Genomic DNA, 22,673 nt, shown 5'->3' with positions numbered 1-22,673 from the left:
AGATTTTTGTTTTCCTTTTTAGGAAAGTGCAGGTTCAGCGATGACTATTAAATGGAAACCATATTTGGGAGATGTGTTGAACTGTTTGATCTGCAGAATGACAACGTCAGATCAGAATGTGCGTGTGAGTCTTGGTGCTCGTGTGTTTATTTTTATTTTGGCGGAAAAAAAAATGTAACATCGTCCCAGGTCAGAGCGATGATCTCATTTAATTAAATAATCATCTAAATGTATATCTCAAACATTAGGACAGTTGATCAGAAGGATAAACAGTGTCATTTTGTATAAGCACACATCCATCACATACGAGTCATCTCATTCAAAACCTCCCGAAAAATCATCGCCAGCCATCAATACAGGATCCTATGTGAATGTAAATCGATTTAAAATTCTGTTTCTATCACCTTTTTTTTTGTTGTAGTGCAAATTCCTTAAGTTAAAAAAAAGTTTGCGTGTTTACTAGTGAACAAATTAATTGCTAGTTCATTGCAAATTTGATAATTTGTGTCAACTGATCAATTTTTTGGCGTCCTGTGTATATGGAGAAATGTTCTGTATTTTATAAAACCCTATAAAACAAAAAAAAAGATAGTGGAAAAAAAAATATTTAAATTTTTAAAAAATCACAGCATGAAGTCAAATGTGACCAATCAGGACGCAGAATGGGGGGGTGGGGGTGGGCGGTGCTCAGGTAGCAGCTATAAACAGTCGCTCCCTCACCAACCTTGCTTTTTTCTCTCACTTGAAGTTGATAAAAAAAAAACAGAACCGAGAAAGCGTAAACAACTCTTTCCTGAAGATGTTTGAAAAGTTACAGCTTTACATCCGACTGTTACGAAGCGCTGACACTGCAGACTCCTTCTATAAAGGTTAAGTAAATAAACATCTCCTTACAGAAAATTTCAGCATGTTAACGAAGTCCCTGCAAATGAGACGATGTTACTATAGAAATGATAAGGTATTAGAATGAGCGCATTAATATAAACCCCTGTTGTGATTTGCAGTGAATTAGCAGGAGAGGAAAAAAGAAAGAAAGTATTTTGTAGGCATGTAGGTCTGTAAAGTGGTGAGTTGTGTGATAACTGGCCTGGGTTCTGACATCAGTGTAGCGCCGGCTTTTCCCCTCAGTGACTCCCACATGCAGTGTGCTGGTTTGTGGACAAACTGCAAAATCAACTTTTTTTTTTTTTTTCGGAAAAATGTACCATTAATACTACGGAATTTGAGAGGAAATGTTTGCTGACAGAATTGAGATATAATGTTGAACTGCTGTACTGCTTTACTGTGATACTACTATACTGTTATACCGCTGTGCTGCTGTACTGTTTTACTGTTATACTACTATACTATACTCCTATACTACTATACTCTTATACTACTATACTGCTATACTGTTATACCTCTATACTACTATATTATACTGCTACACTACTATACTTCTGTACTGTTATACTGCTAGACTCTTATACTGCTACACTACTATACAATACTCCTATACTACTATACTCTTATATTGTTATACTGCTGTACTATACTGCTATACTACTGTAGTGCTATACTCTTACACTGCTATACTGTTATACCTCTATACTACTATATTATACTGCTACACTACTATACTTCTGTACTGTTATACTGCTAGACTCTTATACTATTATACTACTATACTATACTCCTATACTACTATACTCTTATATTGTAATACTGCTGTACTATACTGCTATACTACTGTAGTGCTATACTCTTACACTGCTATACTGTTATACCTCTATACTACTATATTATACTGCTATACTACTATACTTCTGTACTGTTATACTGCTAGACTCTTATACTATTACACTACTATACTATACTCCTATACTACTATACTCTTATATTGTTATACTGCTGTACTATACTGCTATACTACTGTAGTGCTATACTCTTACACTGCTATACTGTTATACCTCTATACTACTATATTATACTGCTACACTACTATACTTCTGTACTGTTATACTGCTAGACTCTTATACTATTATACTACTATACTATACTCCTATACTACTATACTCTTATATTGTTATACTGCTGTACTATACTGCTATACTACTGTAGTGCTATACTCTTACACTGCTATACTGTTATATCTCTATACTACTATATTATACTGCTACACTACTATACTTCTGTACTGTTATACTGCTAGACTCTTATACTGCTACACTACTATACTATACTCCTATACTACTATACTCTTATATTGTTATACTGCTGTACTATACTGCTATACTACTGTAGTGCTATACTCTTACACTGCTATACTGTTATATCTCTATACTACTATATTATACTGCTACACTACTATACTTCTGTACTGTTATACTGCTAGACTCTTATACTATTATACTACTATACTATACTCCTATACTACTATACTCTTATATTGTTATACTGCTGTACTATACTGCTATACTACTGTAGTGCTATACTCTTACACTGCTATACTGTTATACCTCTATACTACTATATTATACTGCTACACTACTATACTTCTGTACTGTTATACTGCTAGACTCTTATACTGCTACACTACTATACTATACTCCTATACTACTATACTCTTATATTGTTATACTGCTGTACTATACTGCTATACTACTGTAGTGCTATACTCTTACACTGCTATACTGTTATACCTCTATACTACTATATTATACTGCTACACTACTATACTTCTGTACTGTTATACTGCTAGACTCTTATACTATTATACTACTATACTATACTCCTATACTACTATACTCTTATATTGTTATACTGCTGTACTATACTGCTATACTACTGTAGTGCTATACTCTTACACTGCTATACTGTTATATCTCTATACTACTATATTATACTGCTACACTACTATACTTCTGTACTGTTATACTGCTAGACTCTTATACTATTATACTACTATACTATACTCCTATACTACTATACTCTTATATTGTTATACTGCTGTACTATACTGCTATACTACTGTAGTGCTATACTCTTACACTGCTATACTGTTATACCTCTATACTACTATATTATACTGCTACACTACTATACTTCTGTACTGTTATACTGCTAGACTCTTATACTGCTACACTACTATACTATACTCCTATACTACTATACTCTTATATTGTTATACTGCTGTACTATACTGCTATACTACTGTAGTGCTATACTCTTACACTGCTATACTGTTATACCTCTATACTACTATATTATACTGCTACACTACTATACTTCTGTACTGTTATACTGCTAGACTCTTATACTGCTACACTACTATACTATACTCCTATACTACTATACTCTTATATTGTTATACTGCTGTACTATACTGCTATACTACTGTAGTGCTATACTCTTACACTGCTATACTGTTATACCTCTATACTACTATATTATACTGCTACACTACTATACTTCTGTACTGTTATACTGCTAGACTCTTATGCTATTATACTACTATACTATACTCCTATACTACTATACTCTTATATTGTAATACTGCTGTACTATACTGCTATACTACTGTAGTGCTATACTCTTACACTGCTATACTGTTATACCTCTATACTACTATATTATACTGCTACACTACTATACTTCTGTACTGTTATACTGCTAGACTCTTATACTGCTACACTACTATACTATACTCCTATACTACTATACTCTTATATTGTTATACTGCTGTACTATACTGCTATACTACTGTAGTGCTATACTCTTACACTGCTATACTGTTATATCTCTATACTACTATATTATACTGCTACACTACTATACTTCTGTACTGTTATACTGCTAGACTCTTATACTATTATACTACTATACTATACTCCTATACTACTATACTCTTATATTGTAATACTGCTGTACTATACTGCTATACTACTGTAGTGCTATACTCTTACACTGCTATACTGTTATACCTCTATACTACTATATTATACTGCTACACTACTATACTTCTGTACTGTTATACTGCTAGACTCTTATACTGCTACACTACTATACTATACTCCTATACTACTATACTCTTATATTGTTATACTGCTGTACTATACTGCTATACTACTGTAGTGCTATACTCTTACACTGCTATACTGTTATACCTCTATACTACTATATTATACTGCTACACTACTATACTTCTGTACTGTTATACTGCTAGACTCTTATACTATTATACTACTATACTATACTCCTATACTACTATACTCTTATATTGTTATACTGCTGTACTGTACTGCTATACTACTGTAGTGCTATACTCTTACACTGCTATACTGTTATACCTCTATACTACTATATTATACTGCTACACTACTATACTTCTGTACTGTTATACTGCTAGACTCTTATACTATTATACTACTATACTATACTCCTATACTACTATACTCTTATATTGTTATACTGCTGTACTATACTGCTATACTACTGTAGTGCTATACTCTTACACTGCTATACTGTTATACCTCTATACTACTATATTATACTGCTACACTACTATACTTCTGTACTGTTATACTGCTAGACTCTTATACTATTATACTACTATACTATACTCCTATACTACTATACTCTTATATTGTTATACTGCTGTACTATACTGCTATACTACTGTAGTGCTATACTCTTACACTGCTATACTGTTATATCTCTATACTACTATATTATACTGCTACACTACTATACTTCTGTACTGTTATACTGCTAGACTCTTATACTGCTACACTACTATACTATACTCCTATACTACTATACTCTTATATTGTTATACTGCTGTACTATACTGCTATACTACTGTAGTGCTATACTCTTACACTGCTATACTGTTATACCTCTATACTACTATATTATACTGCTACACTACTATACTTCTGTACTGTTATACTGCTAGACTCTTATGCTATTATACTACTATACTATACTCCTATACTACTATACTCTTATATTGTTATACTGCTGTACTATACTGCTATACTACTGTAGTGCTATACTCTTACACTGCTATACTGTTATATCTCTATACTACTATATTATACTGCTACACTACTATACTTCTGTACTGTTATACTGCTAGACTCTTATACTGCTACACTACTATACTATACTCCTATACTACTATACTCTTATATTGTTATACTGCTGTACTATACTGCTATACTACTGTAGTGCTATACTCTTACACTGCTATACTGTTATATCTCTATACTACTATATTATACTGCTACACTACTATACTTCTGTACTGTTATACTGCTAGACTCTTATACTGCTACACTACTATACTATACTCCTATACTACTATACTCTTATATTGTTATACTGCTGTACTATACTGCTATACTACTGTAGTGCTATACTCTTACACTGCTATACTGTTATATCTCTATACTACTATATTATACTGCTACACTACTATACTTCTGTACTGTTATACTGCTAGACTCTTATACTATTATACTACTATACTATACTCCTATACTACTATACTCTTATATTGTTATACTGCTGTACTATACTGCTATACTACTGTAGTGCTATACTCTTACACTGCTATACTGTTATACCTCTATACTACTATATTATACTGCTACACTACTATACTTCTGTACTGTTATACTGCTAGACTCTTATACTGCTACACTACTATACTATACTCCTATACTACTATACTCTTATATTGTTATACTGCTGTACTATACTGCTATACTACTGTAGTGCTATACTCTTACACTGCTATACTGTTATATCTCTATACTACTATATTATACTGCTATACTACTATACTTCTGTACTGTTATACTGCTAGACTCTTATACTATTACACTACTATACTATACTCCTATACTACTATACTCTTATATTGTTATACTGCTGTACTATACTGCTATACTACTGTAGTGCTATACTCTTACACTGCTATACTGTTATACCTCTATACTACTATATTATACTGCTACACTACTATACTTCTGTACTGTTATACTGCTAGACTCTTATACTATTATACTACTATACTATACTCCTATACTACTATACTCTTATATTGTTATACTGCTGTACTATACTGCTATACTACTGTAGTGCTATACTCTTACACTGCTATACTGTTATATCTCTATACTACTATATTATACTGCTACACTACTATACTTCTGTACTGTTATACTGCTAGACTCTTATACTGCTACACTACTATACTATACTCCTATACTACTATACTCTTATATTGTTATACTGCTGTACTATACTGCTATACTACTGTAGTGCTATACTCTTACACTGCTATACTGTTATATCTCTATACTACTATATTATACTGCTACACTACTATACTTCTGTACTGTTATACTGCTAGACTCTTATACTGCTACACTACTATACTATACTCCTATACTACTATACTCTTATATTGTTATACTGCTGTACTATACTGCTATACTACTGTAGTGCTATACTCTTACACTGCTATACTGTTATACCTCTATACTACTATATTATACTGCTACACTACTATACTTCTGTACTGTTATACTGCTAGACTCTTATACTGCTACACTACTATACTATACTCCTATACTACTATACTCTTATATTGTTATACTGCTGTACTATACTGCTATACTACTGTAGTGCTGTACTCTTACACTGCTATACTGTTATACCTCTATACTACTATATTATACTGCTATACTACTATACTTCTGTACTGTTATACTGCTAGACTCTTATACTATTATACTACTATACTATACTCCTATACTACTATACTCTTATATTGTTATACTGCTGTACTATACTGCTATACTACTGTAGTGCTGTACTCTTACACTGCTATACTGTTATACCTCTATACTACTATATTATACTGCTACACTACTATACTTCTGTACTGTTATACTGCTAGACTCTTATACTGCTACACTACTATACTATACTCCTATACTACTATACTCTTATATTGTAATACTGCTGTACTATACTGCTATACTACTGTAGTGCTATACTCTTACACTGCTATACTGTTATACCTCTATACTACTATATTATACTGCTATACTACTATACTTCTGTACTGTTATACTGCTAGACTCTTATACTGCTACACTACTATACTATACTCCTATACTACTATACTCTTATATTGTTATACTGCTGTACTATACTGCTATACTACTGTAGTGCTGTACTCTTACACTGCTATACTGTTATACCTCTATACTACTATATTATACTGCTACACTACTATACTTCTGTACTGTTATACTGCTAGACTCTTATACTGCTACACTACTATACTATACTCCTATACTACTATACTCTTATATTGTTATACTGCTGTACTATACTGCTATACTACTGTAGTGCTATACTCTTACACTGCTATACTGTTATACCTCTATACTACTATATTATACTGCTACACTACTATACTTCTGTACTGTTATACTGCTAGACTCTGATACTGCTACACTACTATACTATACTCCTATACTACTATACTCTTATATTGTTATACTGCTGTACTATACTGCTATACTACTGTAGTGCTATACTCTTACACTGCTATACTGTTATACCTCTATACTACTATATTATACTGCTACACTACTATACTTCTGTACTGTTATACTGCTAGACTCTTATACTGCTACACTACTATACTATACTCCTATACTACTATACTCTTATATTGTTATACTGCTGTACTATACTGCTATACTACTGTAGTGCTATACTCTTACACTGCTATACTGTTATACCTCTATACTACTATATTATACTGCTACACTACTATACTTCTGTACTGTTATACTGCTAGACTCTTATACTGCTACACTACTATACTATACTCCTATACTACTATACTCTTATATTGTTATACTGCTGTACTATACTGCTATACTACTGTAGTGCTATACTCTTACACTGCTATACTGTTATACCTCTATACTACTATATTATACTGCTATACTACTATACTTCTGTACTGTTATACTGCTAGACTCTGATACTGCTATACTATTAAACTGTTATACTATCCTGCTATATGACTATACTGCTATACTGCTATATTATGCTGCTATACTCTTATACTGCTTTACTATACTGCTACACTGCTGTAGTGCTATACTCTTACACTGCTATACTCTTATACTGCTGTTATACTGTTATACTGCTATACTATACAGATATATTGCTATACTACTATACTTTTATACATCTAAACTACTATACTGTACTGCTATACTGTTCACTGCTATACTGCTGTACTGCCATACTGCTATACTGTTATACTGCTATACTACTATACTATATTACTATACCGTTATACTGCTCTACTGTTATACTATACTGTTGTACTGCTATACTACTATACTATAATACTATATTATTATACTGTTATTCTGTACTGATATACTATTATAGTACTATACTGCTATACTTTTATACTGTTATACTGTTATTCTACTATGCTTCTATACTATTATACTGTTATACTGCAGTACTACTATACTGCTATACTACTTCACTGCTATACTGTTATACTGTTATCCTGCAGTACTACTATACCACTATACTGTTATACTACTTAGGAGCTCTGCAGATTAGGAACACTAAAGAGTCGGACCAGGGAACATATGAGTGTGTGGCGACGAACAGCGCCGGGACACGTTACTCCGCCCCCGCCAACCTCTATGTCCGAGGTAACACACGTTCAGCCTGTTCTGCCTTAGTGTGCTATGACTTTTCTAACTCATCGAAAATGATTTTTCTGTTATAGAAGCTCAAAGTGGCCAAGATTCCCATTCACATTCATTAAAAATTTCAGACTGTGGCTTGAAAACTCCTTGAGCTTTCAGGCAATTTCCATCAAACTCAGCACAGTCCTTCAGGCTGTTCAGACTGATCATGTTGGTTTTCCCGTAGCAGAAGATCATATATCTCGGTGTAGCAAAGCTGTGTGTAAACATACATTTAAATATAGTGTTGTGTGTGTGTGTGTGTGTGTGTGTGTGTGTGTGTGTCTGTGGGAGAGAGAGAGAGAGACAGAGACAGAGAACATTCACTATAGTGGTGTGTTTAAAACAGACTTGAGGCCTCGTGAGCCACGTGGGAGGTGTGTAATGATTAATGGATAAATGTTATTACTTATACACTCATGGTCCACTTTATTAGGAAGTACATCTGCTCATTTATGCAGTCAGCCATGTGGAATCATGTGGCAGCAGCACAGTGCATAAAGTCATGCAGATACAGGTCAAGAGCTTCAGTTAATTTTAATCAAACATCAAAATGAAGAAAAAGTGTGATCTCTGTGACTTTAACCGTAGCATGGATGTTGGTACCAGATGGGCTGGTTTGAGTTTTTCAGAAACTGCTGATCTCCTGAGATTTTCAAAAAAACATATAGACTTACTCAGGCAAGTCAAGTTATACGGTGTCCACTCTTGCATCTCTCCACCACTAAATATCCAAACATCTCACTTTATTCTTTTTGTTATGCGTTCCAGTACGGCGGGTGCCACCCCGTTTCTTCATCCCACCCAGCAATAAGGAGGTGAAGCCAGGGGGTAGCGCTGTTCTCTCCTGCGTTGCCACCGGAGCCCCAGTTCCCTATGTCAAGTGGATGACTGGAGAAATAGAGCTCAAGAACGAAGAGGAAATGCCCGTAGGGCGCAACATTCTGCACCTTACCAACATCCGGGAGTCAGCTAACTACACCTGCGTGGCCATGTCTTTCCTGGGAACGATCAAAGCCACAGCGCAAGTTACAGTCAAAGGTAAAGTTAAGTCTTTTACTCCTTAATGGCTTTCAGTTTGAGCTGGTCTTTTCTCTGATGGTATCTTCAGTTCAAATGGTAAACGTTTCAAAGAATTGAGGGGAAGAAACTTTACCACAAGACACAATCCTATAGAGAGAAAGACGGTAGCCTCGCAACAGTCCACGGTTTTGGACCTGCCAACTAAAGACACGGTCAGGATGAATGAGAAAGATGCATTAGCTGCCAATCTCGGTTCATTTCTTTTAGGCTTTTATTTCGACTTTGCTAATTTGGAAACTTCAGTATTAAAAACGTAAACAAGATGAGAAATGTCTAATTAATTCAAGGTAGCATACCTCACCAGACATTTTGGCTCACCGTCTTTTTTTTAAAGGAGCAGTTTGATATATTTAAAGCCTTTTGCTGCCAGTGAGGTGAATTGCACTTGTAATAAAATAAAAAGACCTAAAAAATGATAATCTCCACTTTTAATATTGTCTGAATTTGCTAAAACCAATGTTAGCTCTCCCTGGGCCACTCCATTTTCTCCAAAATCAAATGCAATCAGGCCCTGAATTTGGGTCAACCTCAGTAAAGAAAGTAACGGGTCTGATGTGAACGTTACTTAAAAAGTCCTGTCAGATACACCATCCTATTCTCTACCATTATTGAGCTTTATGGACTTTGGAAAGCTCAATGGAGAGAGCAACAGGCTTCAGCTCTTTGCCCTTTTGATGCTTTGGAGCTGGTATTTGCACAGAGCGAATGTGCAGAGCAGGCTTGAATGTGTTTCGGTCGCACCAGACACCAGGACTCGCGTTAGCAACCTCTAACTCTATTGATGGCACTTTGCACTTTGACAGTCAGTAATGGCTCAGAGAGTGTCACTTGTACTGTCTCTCTCTCTCCCTCTCGCTCTCTCTCTCACAAATACACAGCGTTCCAGTCGAGCTAAGCTACATTTCTTTCTTGCTTTTTTGCGATGGTTCTGTCTCGGATTCAGAATGGGTTTCAGTGGCCAATCAAGGTACCACTGGCAAGGACTATAAAGTGACAGTAGCCGTGTGATGATAATACATTTTTGCCCTAGTTTTTATCATTATTTACGATATTACCATTACGTCATCGATAATGACGTTATCGACTTATCGTACGATATATGGACATGACCTCGATCATTTTTGCTGACCTCGATATTGCCCATTGTGTTTACATGCGTGTTTGTTTACTCAACAATGAACGTCACCAACATTTTAGCCATTTCGCGCTGCTTCGGTCCTCTTGCCTGCTCTAGGGCTGTCAAGTTAACATTTAAGCTTGGAATATTCGTCCAATTTAAGATTAAAATGCACATGCGAATGCAAAAATTGTGTGCATTCGAATTTATGATGTGTAGCAAGCACTAGCACCAAATTTAATTAAAACACTTGAAAAAATGACACACAAGATAACTAACAATGTTTTTTGAAGAAGAAAAATCTAGAAAGAATAGTTTTAGTGTTTCAGATAATCCAGTCCTAGTGAATAATGTCAGGGATTGAGACACTGAAGCTGGACAGTGAATGAACACCAGGAAACTGAAGCGCTTTACTAGCAGCTTAATTAACTCACCCAAACGCATCCTATACACACATGAGATTAATCAGATATATACACAACATAAACGTAATATTACAACTTGCTTCTGCACAAAATGACACGAATGCACAAGTGAAGCTGAACTTCAGTAAGACGCTAGGTAGAAATGTAAGCCACATTGTGAACACGCTCTTTCAGTAACAACGCACTAAAACATGGACAATGATGAATTAAAGCATAAAGAATTCACAATATTGTATTACAATAGTGTACTCAATAGTGTAATGTTATTATTTCATGACATCAGGTTTTCACACGAAGGGCAGTTTTCACATGTGTTTGTTGACGTTACATGTTTAGTATATAAAATATGTGAATATTTGGTTTAATTTTTGCCGTTGATTAATATTTGATGCCATTTTAGTCAGAGTGAAATTAACTATAATTAATAAATATAGCACTTTAGTTGAAAAAATAAGTGCACTTTGTTAACAACCAGGTTTGTAAACAATATAACACGGCGCAGTTTGGCTTGTATTTATTCGTTGCGCCCTCTTGTGGACTGTTGATTTTTGACATTCCGATTCCAACGTCTGAATATTCTTAAGAATGAAAAGTTTATCGCTCTTTGAAAGGGTGTATTTGCATTATTATGCTCTTATATTATCATCATATCAGTGGCATAAAATGGTCTAAAAATGACAGTAACATTGTTTATCGCAATTATTTCTGGGACAATGTATCGTCCAACAAAAGCAGCTATCATGACAGGCCTAATTATCTGCATGGTTCCTTACTTTACCTTCACCTGCTCTCCATCTCCTCAGCTCTCCCCAAACCCCCCACGTCTCTGACTGTAACTGAAACGATGGCCACCAGCGTCACCCTGACGTGGGACTCCGAGAACCCGGAACCCGTCTTCTACTACGTGATCCAGTATCGCTCCAAAGCCTCCGACAGCAGCTACCGGGAAGTGGACCGCGTTACAACGACGCGCTACAGCATCAGCGGCTTGAGCCCGTACTCGGTGTACGAGTTCCGCGTCATGGCGGTGAACAACATCGGCCGAGGTCCGCCGAGCGATGCCGTGGAGACTCGCACCAGCGAACAGGCGCCTTCTTCTCCTCCACTGCACGTGCAGGCGCGCATGCTGAGCTCTAGCACCATGCTGGTGCAGTGGGAACCTCCGGAGGAACCCAACGGGCAGATCCGCGGATATCGCATCTATTACACGACCGATCCGGATGCGCAGCTCATCGCCTGGCTGAAGCACAACACCGACAACAACCGACTGACCACAATCTCGGGATTAACCGCCAATGTCACGTACAGTCTCTGTGTCCTGGGCTTCACTTCTGTAGGAGACGGACCTCCATCTGATGTCCTGCAGGTCAAAACGCTACCAGGAGGTGTGTTTAGATCAAAGGTTTAACATTTTTCTTTATAAGGTCTTTTATTCTTAATGCACTTGATCAGCCAAAAAAAATTCATTTCCAATGTACCATCTCCTTCTTTAAGATTTAGGCCATACCCCCTGTCTGAGTCACCGTACTCTGTGCTGGGAAAGAAAACTATTTCACCATTAGTGCAAACCTAAAGAAGCAAACTTCAAACACCAACCAACCATGCCTTGCCTTCCCTATTGACTTTTTTGTGGACATTTCTAAAATCTAAAATTGATTTTAGATCAATTCTGCCAGTCGAAACAAAAATGTTTTGTGTATTTTAAGCTTTTTTATTTTTTTATTTATTTATTTTTTTTTTAGTAAATGGTGCACCTGTTGAACCTCACTGAAGTTGTTCAGATTTGAAAATCTTTTTGTTTGTCATATTTTTCTTTGTTGCAGCGCAGAGAGACAGCTTTTTATAGACAGAGAAACACGAATAAACACAGCGAGGATCTGGGACAAGTTTTGATGTGTGTGTGTGTGTGTGTGTGTGTGTGTGTGTGTGTGTGTGGTGTACAAAGTTCACAGCTCGCTGAAGTGATTCATTCTGCCGTGACACGACTGAGATTTGTCTGTGTTGCGGATTGAATAAATACTTGTGTTTACTAAAGTAAGAGACAGATTATAAGATGAAAAACACAAAACAGAAAAAGCGCAAATGGAGAAGAGTGCAAATACGTGCAAATGACGAGACGGGCAAGATGTATTTGGTGGGTTTGTTTGCTTCTACAAGGCTCAAGTGGCTAAAAATAGAAGTGTGTCTCAATTCAAATCACTTGTGCCATTTCATGCAATTCCCAAATCTTGTTATAGTTACTTCAAAAATGTCATAAGCTACGTAATCTCGTTTCTGAAAAAAATAGTGTTAGACATGGTTAAGTTTGAAGTGAGAATATATCATCGTCCAATGTCAGTTCCAACTTTCCGCTACAATTTCAAGTGAAAAATTTGGGGGGCGGGGTCTAAAGGATTAATACCGAACTGTTTGGTAAAAAAGCGATTCTTGTTTTCCAGCATAGGCGCCATTATAATGTTCCAGGCTTCATGGGGAAGTTCTGTTCATCTTTCTAGAACTGGACATGGGTTTGGGGCATAAACGATTTTAGGTGGGTTCGATGACTTGTTAGCTACTTTAGCATTTGTCTCTCGAACACTAAAGCTGGAGAAGCAAATGATGGACCCGGGCTGATTGGCCAAATTTGGCGTAAGGTGGCCAGAATAAGATTTTGACTTGAAGGACGGATCGTTGTGATCGGGTTTACTGATTTCTTTGCTAACTTCCTTTCTTTCCCGTGCGCTCTTCAGTCCCAGCACAGCCTTCTGGATTTAAGGCCGAAGCCGAACCCGACACCAGGATTAAGCTGAAGTGGCTTTGGCCCGTTCAAGAGCCGATCACTTGGTACGAGCTGCATTACTGGGAGGCCGGAACAGACAATAAGGTACGGCAACAACGCTTCTTATCGTTTTTTTCTCTTTCTGTCTCGCTGTTATTGGGCTCCATGCAGTTAATTACTTACGTAAGTCATACTTTCTATGCGCATTCTTAGTCATATTCTGATGATTATCACAGCAGGATTTGTTCACACAGTGTTTATTGCCTGATTTACATGCCATTTTGTATTAAAAACATGGCGAAAATCAAGTTTTAATACATGTGCATGGTATTTTGAGATTGTTTAAATGACAAAAAAGGAGATATCCAAAATCTGTTGTGTAAAAATTCTGCTATGTTGTTAAAATGAAATAAAGATTTTAAATATAACTGTGTTCAATATCTAGATTTTAAAATGTATGTAAATAAGCGCATAGTTAATGAGAGAGTATCTTATTTGCATATCTAAACATATTATTTTCAGAAAACATGTAATGCAAGAAATAGTAATAACGTATATAATGTATTGGTAAAGTTTAGTGATAATATGTTCACATTAAACATTTCCTCTCCTCACCTTAAATGAATATGCAAATTAGAAAGAAAAAAAAAAGCTGTCGACTTATACATGCCCTGTCCCTCTTTCCCAATTAAACTGGTACTACAGTACATGGTTTGCATTTGCATACTTGAACCTGATTGGCTGTTATATTTTATGATGCAAAAACCCTTAATGCCAATGCTTTTACTTTCATTACATAATCTGCATTCTATTAATATGCAAATTAGAAATGCCTTCACCTCTAGGATCCCTTAGCCCTGTCCCAGGTGAACTGATTTTTGCATAGATTTCATTTGCATAATTGAGTCTGATTGGCTGTTATATTTTAGGATGAAATAAGATTCAGTGAAATCACTTTTACTGTCATTAGGAAATTTACATTCTATGAATATGCCAGTTGAAAACATCCACAACTTTAGGAGTAAACTGTTGGCTTTTTTAAAAGGATTTCATTTGCGTACTCGGACCTGACTGGCTGTTACAGTTTATGTACGCAGTCTTATTTCATCATAAAATATAACAGCCAATCAGGTTCATGTATGCAAATGCAAGCCATGTGTTTACTTGGAAAAGGGAGACAGGACATGTAAAGTCAAGGGCTTTTTTTTTTTCTTCCTAATTTGCATATTCATTTAAGTTAATATTCCCCAAAGAGATTTTTAGCCCTTATTTATTTAAAAAAAGAAAAAGAAAAAAAGAATAAGGCAGCAAAACTGCTTGTGTGTATTGTCACATTTTTGATAAGTCTGATTAATTAGCTGGAAATAATTGAATAAAAAAGACATTTTATCATCTGTGTTTCTACACTTTTGTGATAATCTACCGAAGACTCAGAGTGATTCCACTGAGTCCACTTCAAGCACTATTATCTTATTATTGGATTTTTATATTTATATGACATTCAATGGTGTCTCTTTTGTGAGAATGGGAAGTTGTAATGCCAGAACAGCGAAAGCCGTTTGTTAATAATAGCATGATTAGCATAATGCTAGTTACACCACCAAGACCAATTTGTACATCTTGGCTTTTATATTTCACATGGGTTTGGTGAGTCTCTTCTGAGATTCCACACTTACTGCCAAAAAAAAAAACCTGAAGGTTGCCTGGTCACTGATCCAAGATGGTGAGATACGGATGTCTTTTGAAAAATGAATAAAGGTGAAAAAAGCTGTCTTGTGTTCGTTTCGCAGATTCGTGTCACCTTCATCCCGGCTGGGTCGTACGTCGTGGAAGGCCTGAAGCCAGACACACTGTATAAGTTCTCCCTCGCTGCCCGCTCAGAAATGGGTCTGGGGGTCTTCACCAAGCCCATCGAAGCCAGGACCGCTCAGTACAGTGAGTGCTCTGCTCTTTCCTCCTGTTATATCGGCGCTAACCTAGAAAAAATGTTAAAGTAAAATCATCCCGCTGCTCAGGGACAGCCGTAGATTTTCTCTCCCTTTCCTCACCCGCGTCTGCCGTTAATTATAATGTTTTCCTGAGCGAGGGCATTACTTTGTCCGTTGACAAGGGAGGAAGGCACGTTTCGGCGCGTTCTTGTCACCTTTATTTCGGTTCGGGGAGAAATGGTTATCGAGGATCCTGTAATGTGCCTGGGACATTAACACCAAGAGTAGAGGAGGAAACGACGGGGTTATACAGTCGATACGAAGTTTCAGGCCGTGATGCGCAAACTTGATATAACCTGCAAAAAAATATATCCAAGTTGCTTTTACTTTCGAGAATTCTGTCTCTCAAATGAGTACCATAACACAAATGTAGCGTAAATATAAACAAGCAAACATAAATACACTGTTTCGTGTTGGAGTCAGTGCAGATAGATTTGTTTAGCAGCTGCAATGTGATTTACTGAAGCCAGAAATTCACTTTGGGAAGGGGATTGTGCGCAAATGAACACCACTGAAGGGCAGGTAATACATTTGCGTTAGCTTGTCTCAAAGTAATGGGAATTTTTCTTGAAATTATTACTAATTTTTTTTTTTTTTTCATTTATATTTAATGTTCTGGAACATCCGCTTAATAAGTTATAACAGTTTTTTTTTTTTTTTAATAAGACTACATTATGTACTATATCTTTGTGGCTCAGCCAATTAGATTTTGGAACTGAAACACCTTTAAAAGCTCAACAAAAAATAAAGAATTTATCTTGCAGAGTTACAAATTTCTCCTTGTGTTGCAATGTTGATAAATAAATACTGTTTTGTCTGGTTTTTTCATTTGATGTTCAGCGTGGTCATAGGGGTATTATAATGCTTCACATGTAAGGTTATCTCCTATTCTTTAACAATACTATTTTGCAGAGGAAGTGTTGAGAGTAAGTGCTGTCCTGCGTAAGAGTTTAATAATTAAATAAGAACACTTTTTTGGTAAATTGTTAGCCTGTGACTTAAGTTAGCATAAGATTGGCATTATCCATTTGATGATAACATTTACATAGCCTTAGACTTCTTGTAGATGAAGCATATGCATAGCCTTTGAGATGAACTCAGATATGATATGGTGTCCCTGGAGCACACAGGGTCAAGGGCACAGCAGTGGCAGCTTGAACCCCCAACCTTCTGATCGGCAACCCAGAGCCTTAACTACTGAGCCACCATTGCCCGTATTTAGAGCGCCATAACTTTGCAAGCAATTCAGAAAAAAACCAATAGGGCTCCAGATTTGTTGATCTTCAGCAGTGATGTTAGTTATTTGTTTAACTATTAGTATTATTATTATTATTATTATCGCTATTATTATTATTTATTGTTGTTGTTGTGTGTCTTTTTTTATTTCTTTCACACCTCTGGGCTGTGGAAAGTTAGCCAGATTCACCTGTGTGTCATTTGGCATGGATTTAATTAAATTTGACCTTTCATTGCCTAAAAACACACACACACACATACTAATTAGATTATGACTCAAAATGACTCAGTGGGACTGCAAATACGTACGCAAACGCCGTCCCATCTGTCGAAAAAAGAAATAAGAATTGGATTGAAAATAAATGCTTACATTTGTACTTTTATAGTCAATTCCACTTGGTGTTCAAGTGGTTAAAGCCATGAGAATGCTGTTGCTAGGCAACTGAGAAACTCGTACACTGAGCATAAGGTCGAGATGAATAAAAATAGTGATTTACCGAGCTATCACGTCTTGTCTTCGGACAACGGAAGTGCACAGTGACCACGGAAACCAGATAAAACAATCTGAAAATGTACCTCCGATCTGTAATTACACTTAGCGTTGATTTCTAACCAAACTTCCGTTGGATCTGCCGTACTGAGAAACATCAAAATCGTGTTACAACTTTAGGAAATAGGAAATAACAAAAAAAAAAGGTGGGAATTTTTTTCATAAAGTTCTCAACACTTTTGTGCATTCGAATTGGATAGAAGAATATTCGTGAATAAGAATCTTTTAGAATAATTTACACAATTTGTCTGATGCTTGTGTCCAAAGCTACTGTCCAATCCAAGCACAGATCTGAATTCCCTCAAGGCTTCCAAGTCTTTGGCAGTCCTGAAATGTGAACCCACAACCTTTGGCTCGTTAGATCTGAGCCCTAACAGATAAGAATCTGGCTAGCCTCTTAGCCTTGAGACGTTGATCTTCTTCCTAATTTGACGTGAGTTTGTTTAAATTTTGCTTGACTTCCATTCCGTTGCCTTGCCAGCACCCTCAGCTCCACCTCAGGACGTTCAGGTGCTGAGTTTGAGCTCCACCAGCATTCGGGTGAGTTGGATGCCACCTCCTGCTGCCAGCAGGAACGGCGCTATTGTTCGCTACACCGTGAGCTACCAGGCGGTGACCGGTGAGGACACCGAGCGGCACGAAGTGACAGATATTGGAGCGGACGCCACCAGTGTTGTACTGGAGGGGCTGGGGAAGTGGACGGAGTATGTGGTACATGTGAGGGCTCACACTGACGTTGGGCCTGGACCTGAGAGCGCGCCAGTACACATCCGAACCAAAGAGGATGGTACGTCTTTAAAGTCCTGGCTGAGAGAAGCCAAAATTCCTGCTGGAATCTGAACCCCATTTCCTGTTTCTGTCCTTTTTCATCTTGACTCGGGGGGGGGGTCGCTGTCCTTTCTAGTCTTCGTACCTTTGCTCTTGTCAACCTCTAACCACACTAATATGTCTTCTCTCTAATATGTCTTCTTCCATGTCTCTACTAATCTTGTCTTTAACCACAAGTATAATCATGAGTGAAAATTCATTTCTAGAGACGCAAGCCAATGCATCGTCAACTTTTGTAAATTTGTTTTATAGTTTATATCTTATAATTTTATATCCTTTTGGTTACAAACGCTTTGGGTTGTTTTAGGACTCTTATTTTCACAAGAGGAATTTTAACTGAGCTCCGGGGTCGCAAAACCAACATGATGACAGGAAACGGCTCCGTCCCGGACTCGCAGCTTTCGCTCCATCAGGTTCAAGTTCACGCTTCTTGGCATGTGTGTGTGTGTGTGTGTGTGTGTCACAACGTCTGCCAAGCGGTATCGCACTCTCTCTCTCTCTCTCTCTCTCTCTCTCACGTGGGTTATGGGAGTCACTGAAAGCACAAGTGTCTCTTCTTCTTTCTCACTTCCTTCCTTTTTTCTCTTTTGTCATGAATAAGAGCGCTCCCGGAGCTTCTCCCGGATCCCACAAGGCCGCCATAATTAATATTTCAAGTGTCCCTACTGTAATTAGCAAGTTTTCAACACATTTCCCTGCACTGTTCACTGCTCATTGCTGGATCTTCATATTGCTTTGTAAGGGCTTGTAGAAAATGGGTAAATTCTCCAAAGTCTAAAAAAAGTTGTCAGAATTGCCTCAAGATGCCACGTCAAGAGAACAGCACAACACTTGTCGTAAATGCACTTCTTTGGAAAGACACTGAAGAATTTAACTAGCATGGATGTTGGCTTGTATAGCAGAGTTGCACAGACCTCTAAGTTAACCATTTCAGGGTTAATTACTTAAATGAAAGTTGGGAACATGCTAATGGCTTGTCTAAAATCCTATTTACCTTGGCCCGGGAATCGGTAACTAGCATGCTAAAAGATATAGCACTAATGTTTCAGTGCTTCCGAATTTCTTTCCAGGTTTATCATTAATTATTTTTATATTACCTTATCTTACTTGAGCTTAATATTCTTTTTAAAAAAAATAAAAAAATAAATAAATCAGATTTCATATTTGGTGGTCTTTTCATCTTGAGATGCTATTTCTATTCACAGTGCCTGGAGCTCCTCCTCGTGCGTTGGAGGTTGAAGCTATAAACTCGACGGCTATCCGTGTGACGTGGAAGCCGCCACTCCCGGGAAAACAGCACGGTCAGATCCGAGGATATCAGGTGCTTTACTTTCGACTGGAGAACGGAGAACCACGAGGGCATCCCAATATCATGGATGTAGTGCTGCCTGAAGCCCAGGTAAGAAAATCAGTGACTCTGTTAAGTTCTTTGCCTTATGGGTCTTTGGCGCACAACATTTTCCCGACCTGTTGGATATTGAGCGGGCCCACTGAACCTCGAACCCGATGCTGAATCCTGATAAACCTCTGAGAGCCGTCTGGGTTCAAGTGCTCCGTTATCAAGACTGGGAAAAAAATGCTACAGCTCGCTAAACAGAAGGAGCATATTTCCCGGCATGAGTCTGGAACTTGCAAAAGGGCGCAAATAAATGGTTCCAGCCCTGAAAGCAATGAAGGAGTGGAAAACCGCCTGCTACCTGGTCCACCCTGCTCGCCTAAAGATCCAAACCAAGAACGGGAAAGTCTGGACATGCCTGGAGAGGCACTAAAATTTATAGATGAACCAAATAAAGCTTGAAACAATAACCATTGTGCTTCCTGAGTTAGACTGTTTGAAGAACTTGAATTCAGGACTGTTGTAGTTCCAATTCAAAACAACAGGTAGTCCTTCCTTTATCTTACCGTTCTTTAAATCTGTGATTAATACCATTTGTGGTTACAAAATGACTTAATTTACTTTAATCTAAATCCGGAGACATTTTTGAGCTTGGCAGAAGCCTTAGACTGTCTACTGGAAGATGACGAAGGAGCAAACGTGTTTTCCCACGGAGTTTGTTTGTTTGACTGTCGGTATAGTTCTAAGCCGACAACTGGGGGGAACTGGGTTTATGTGATTGCGTGCGGTTTTTCCTTTGCAATGTTTAATCACGGTGTTGCGAGATACAGGGGTTTCTGGTTTTCTTTTTTAAATGGGAAACTGATTCAGTCTATTAGTATATATACTTATACATGATCATTCTGTTAAAAGTTCTAATATTTGATGTAAAGGGCCTACACAGCCCAGTTAAAAGGAAGAGGGTGTATACATACCTTAAGAAATTACACGCAGAAATTGTTTATTTGCAAGAAACACATTTAACAGATTCGGAGGATAAGAAGCTGAAAAGAGAGTGGGTGAGACAGATCTTTGCATCTTCATTCGATTGTAAATCAACTGCAATATTGATCAGCGAAAATATTCCATTTAGTGCATCTAGAGCTGTAATTGACCCCTTGGGAAGATAAGTTCAAGGTCTGGATAGATCGATTGTGCAGTAGTGTGTTCACCTATCACACAGAGATGAGCTGTTATAGTGAAAGGTAAGAATGATTTCCTAAAACGTTCTTTATGGCAGCGGAGCTGGACGAGTCTGTTGGAAAATGAGCTGCTGTGATAGTTTCGGCCTTGCGAATGAGTTCATTGATCCTGCTGGTGTCTCTGACACTGATGCTGCTCTCCCAGCAGACCACACCATAGTAGATGGCGCTCGTGACCGCACGCTGGTAGAAGATCTCCAGCATCTTGGAGCATACATCGAAGGATCTGAGCTTCCGCAGAAAATAGAGTCTGCTCATCACCTTCTTGTACACAGCATCGACGGTGTTCCTGCAGCACAGGCTGTTGTTCAAGTAGACACCCAAGTACAAGTACCCAAGTATTTGTAGATAGGGATTATTCTTTGTATTCCCACCCACACAATATGCATACAAGAATAGATTATTTTTTTTATTATCTACCCAACTCTCATATCGCATTAGCGGTTGATTATGCAAGTCTGTTTCATCCTCAGTATTTGGGTAGAATTACATTCTCCAAACAAATTAGCACCTTTTTTACTCAGGATAAATAAAATTCTTATTCAGCTGTGTTTTTGAATTCTGTGTCCTCTTAAAGAAAACACGTGTCTGTGTGTCTGTGTGTGTGTGTGTGTGTGTGTATGGTTTGTCCATGGGGTGGGTGTGTGTGTGTGTGTACTGTGTGTAGAAGGATCAGGGTGCCAGGTTATTCTGGGCTCATGTGGTTTTTGTTTAACAGGAAGCCATCATCTCTGGCCTGAACTCAGAGACGTCGTACTCGGTTACGGTAGCGGCGTACACCATCAGAGGAGACGGAGTGCGGAGCAAAGCCAAGGTCATCAAAACCAAAGCAGCAGGTACGAGAACAGTAATAATAATAATAATAATAATAATAATAGTAATAATAATAATACTGCGCCCCTGACCAGGATAAAATATATAAAAAATAAAATGCTATAAAAAGATTTAAATGCTAAAAAATAATAAATTATGTAATTCCTTATGTAATGGTGTACTTTTTATAAAAAAAATTAAACACTTTTCCTAATATTTAAGAAATTAACAAAAAATAAAATTAATTCTAAACGCAAATTATTAAACAAAAAAAAAGTCTTATTTGACTATATTTTGTGTTTCTTGGTTTGTGTGAAAAAAAATTTGAATACTTTCTCTAATGAACCTGAAATACAGTACATTATTTATATTACAGATTAGGTTCAGGACATTTTGACCGTAACGTGGCTCTTGAGTTTTCCCGTAAAGGCTGTAAAAAAAAAAAAAAGAAGAACGGTAAGTCATGCTGTGAATCGGAATAAAAATGGTCTTAAATGAAGTCACGCACGGTG

The 22,673-nt window shown here is 37.1% G+C and overlaps 1 protein-coding gene across 2 annotated transcripts in view; it reads left to right on the top strand.

The window, feature by feature from the left end:
- LOC113525264 (receptor-type tyrosine-protein phosphatase F-like) overlaps positions 1–22,673 on the top strand; it is a 92,338-nt gene that overhangs the window by 7,375 nt on the left and 62,290 nt on the right. The window contains exons 5-12 of one of the 2 annotated variants that reach the window (XM_053242341.1): positions 8,640–8,750; positions 9,558–9,827; positions 12,215–12,796; positions 14,141–14,274; positions 15,960–16,104; positions 18,425–18,730; positions 19,977–20,170; positions 22,067–22,184. In XM_053242341.1, coding sequence (XP_053098316.1) covers positions 8,640–8,750; positions 9,558–9,827; positions 12,215–12,796; positions 14,141–14,274; positions 15,960–16,104; positions 18,425–18,730; positions 19,977–20,170; positions 22,067–22,184 — 1,860 coding nt within the window. The remainder of the gene's footprint in view (positions 1–8,639; positions 8,751–9,557; positions 9,828–12,214; positions 12,797–14,140; positions 14,275–15,959; positions 16,105–18,424; positions 18,731–19,976; positions 20,171–22,066; positions 22,185–22,673) is intronic. The other variant, XM_053242342.1, reaches the window with a different exon arrangement.

This window comes from Pangasianodon hypophthalmus, chromosome 19 (genome assembly GCF_027358585.1).
Source record: "Pangasianodon hypophthalmus isolate fPanHyp1 chromosome 19, fPanHyp1.pri, whole genome shotgun sequence".
NCBI classification, from domain to species: domain Eukaryota; kingdom Metazoa; phylum Chordata; class Actinopteri; order Siluriformes; family Pangasiidae; genus Pangasianodon; species Pangasianodon hypophthalmus.
The sequence above is the reverse complement of the archived record's forward strand: the minus strand, read 5'-3'. Positions and strand labels throughout refer to the sequence as shown.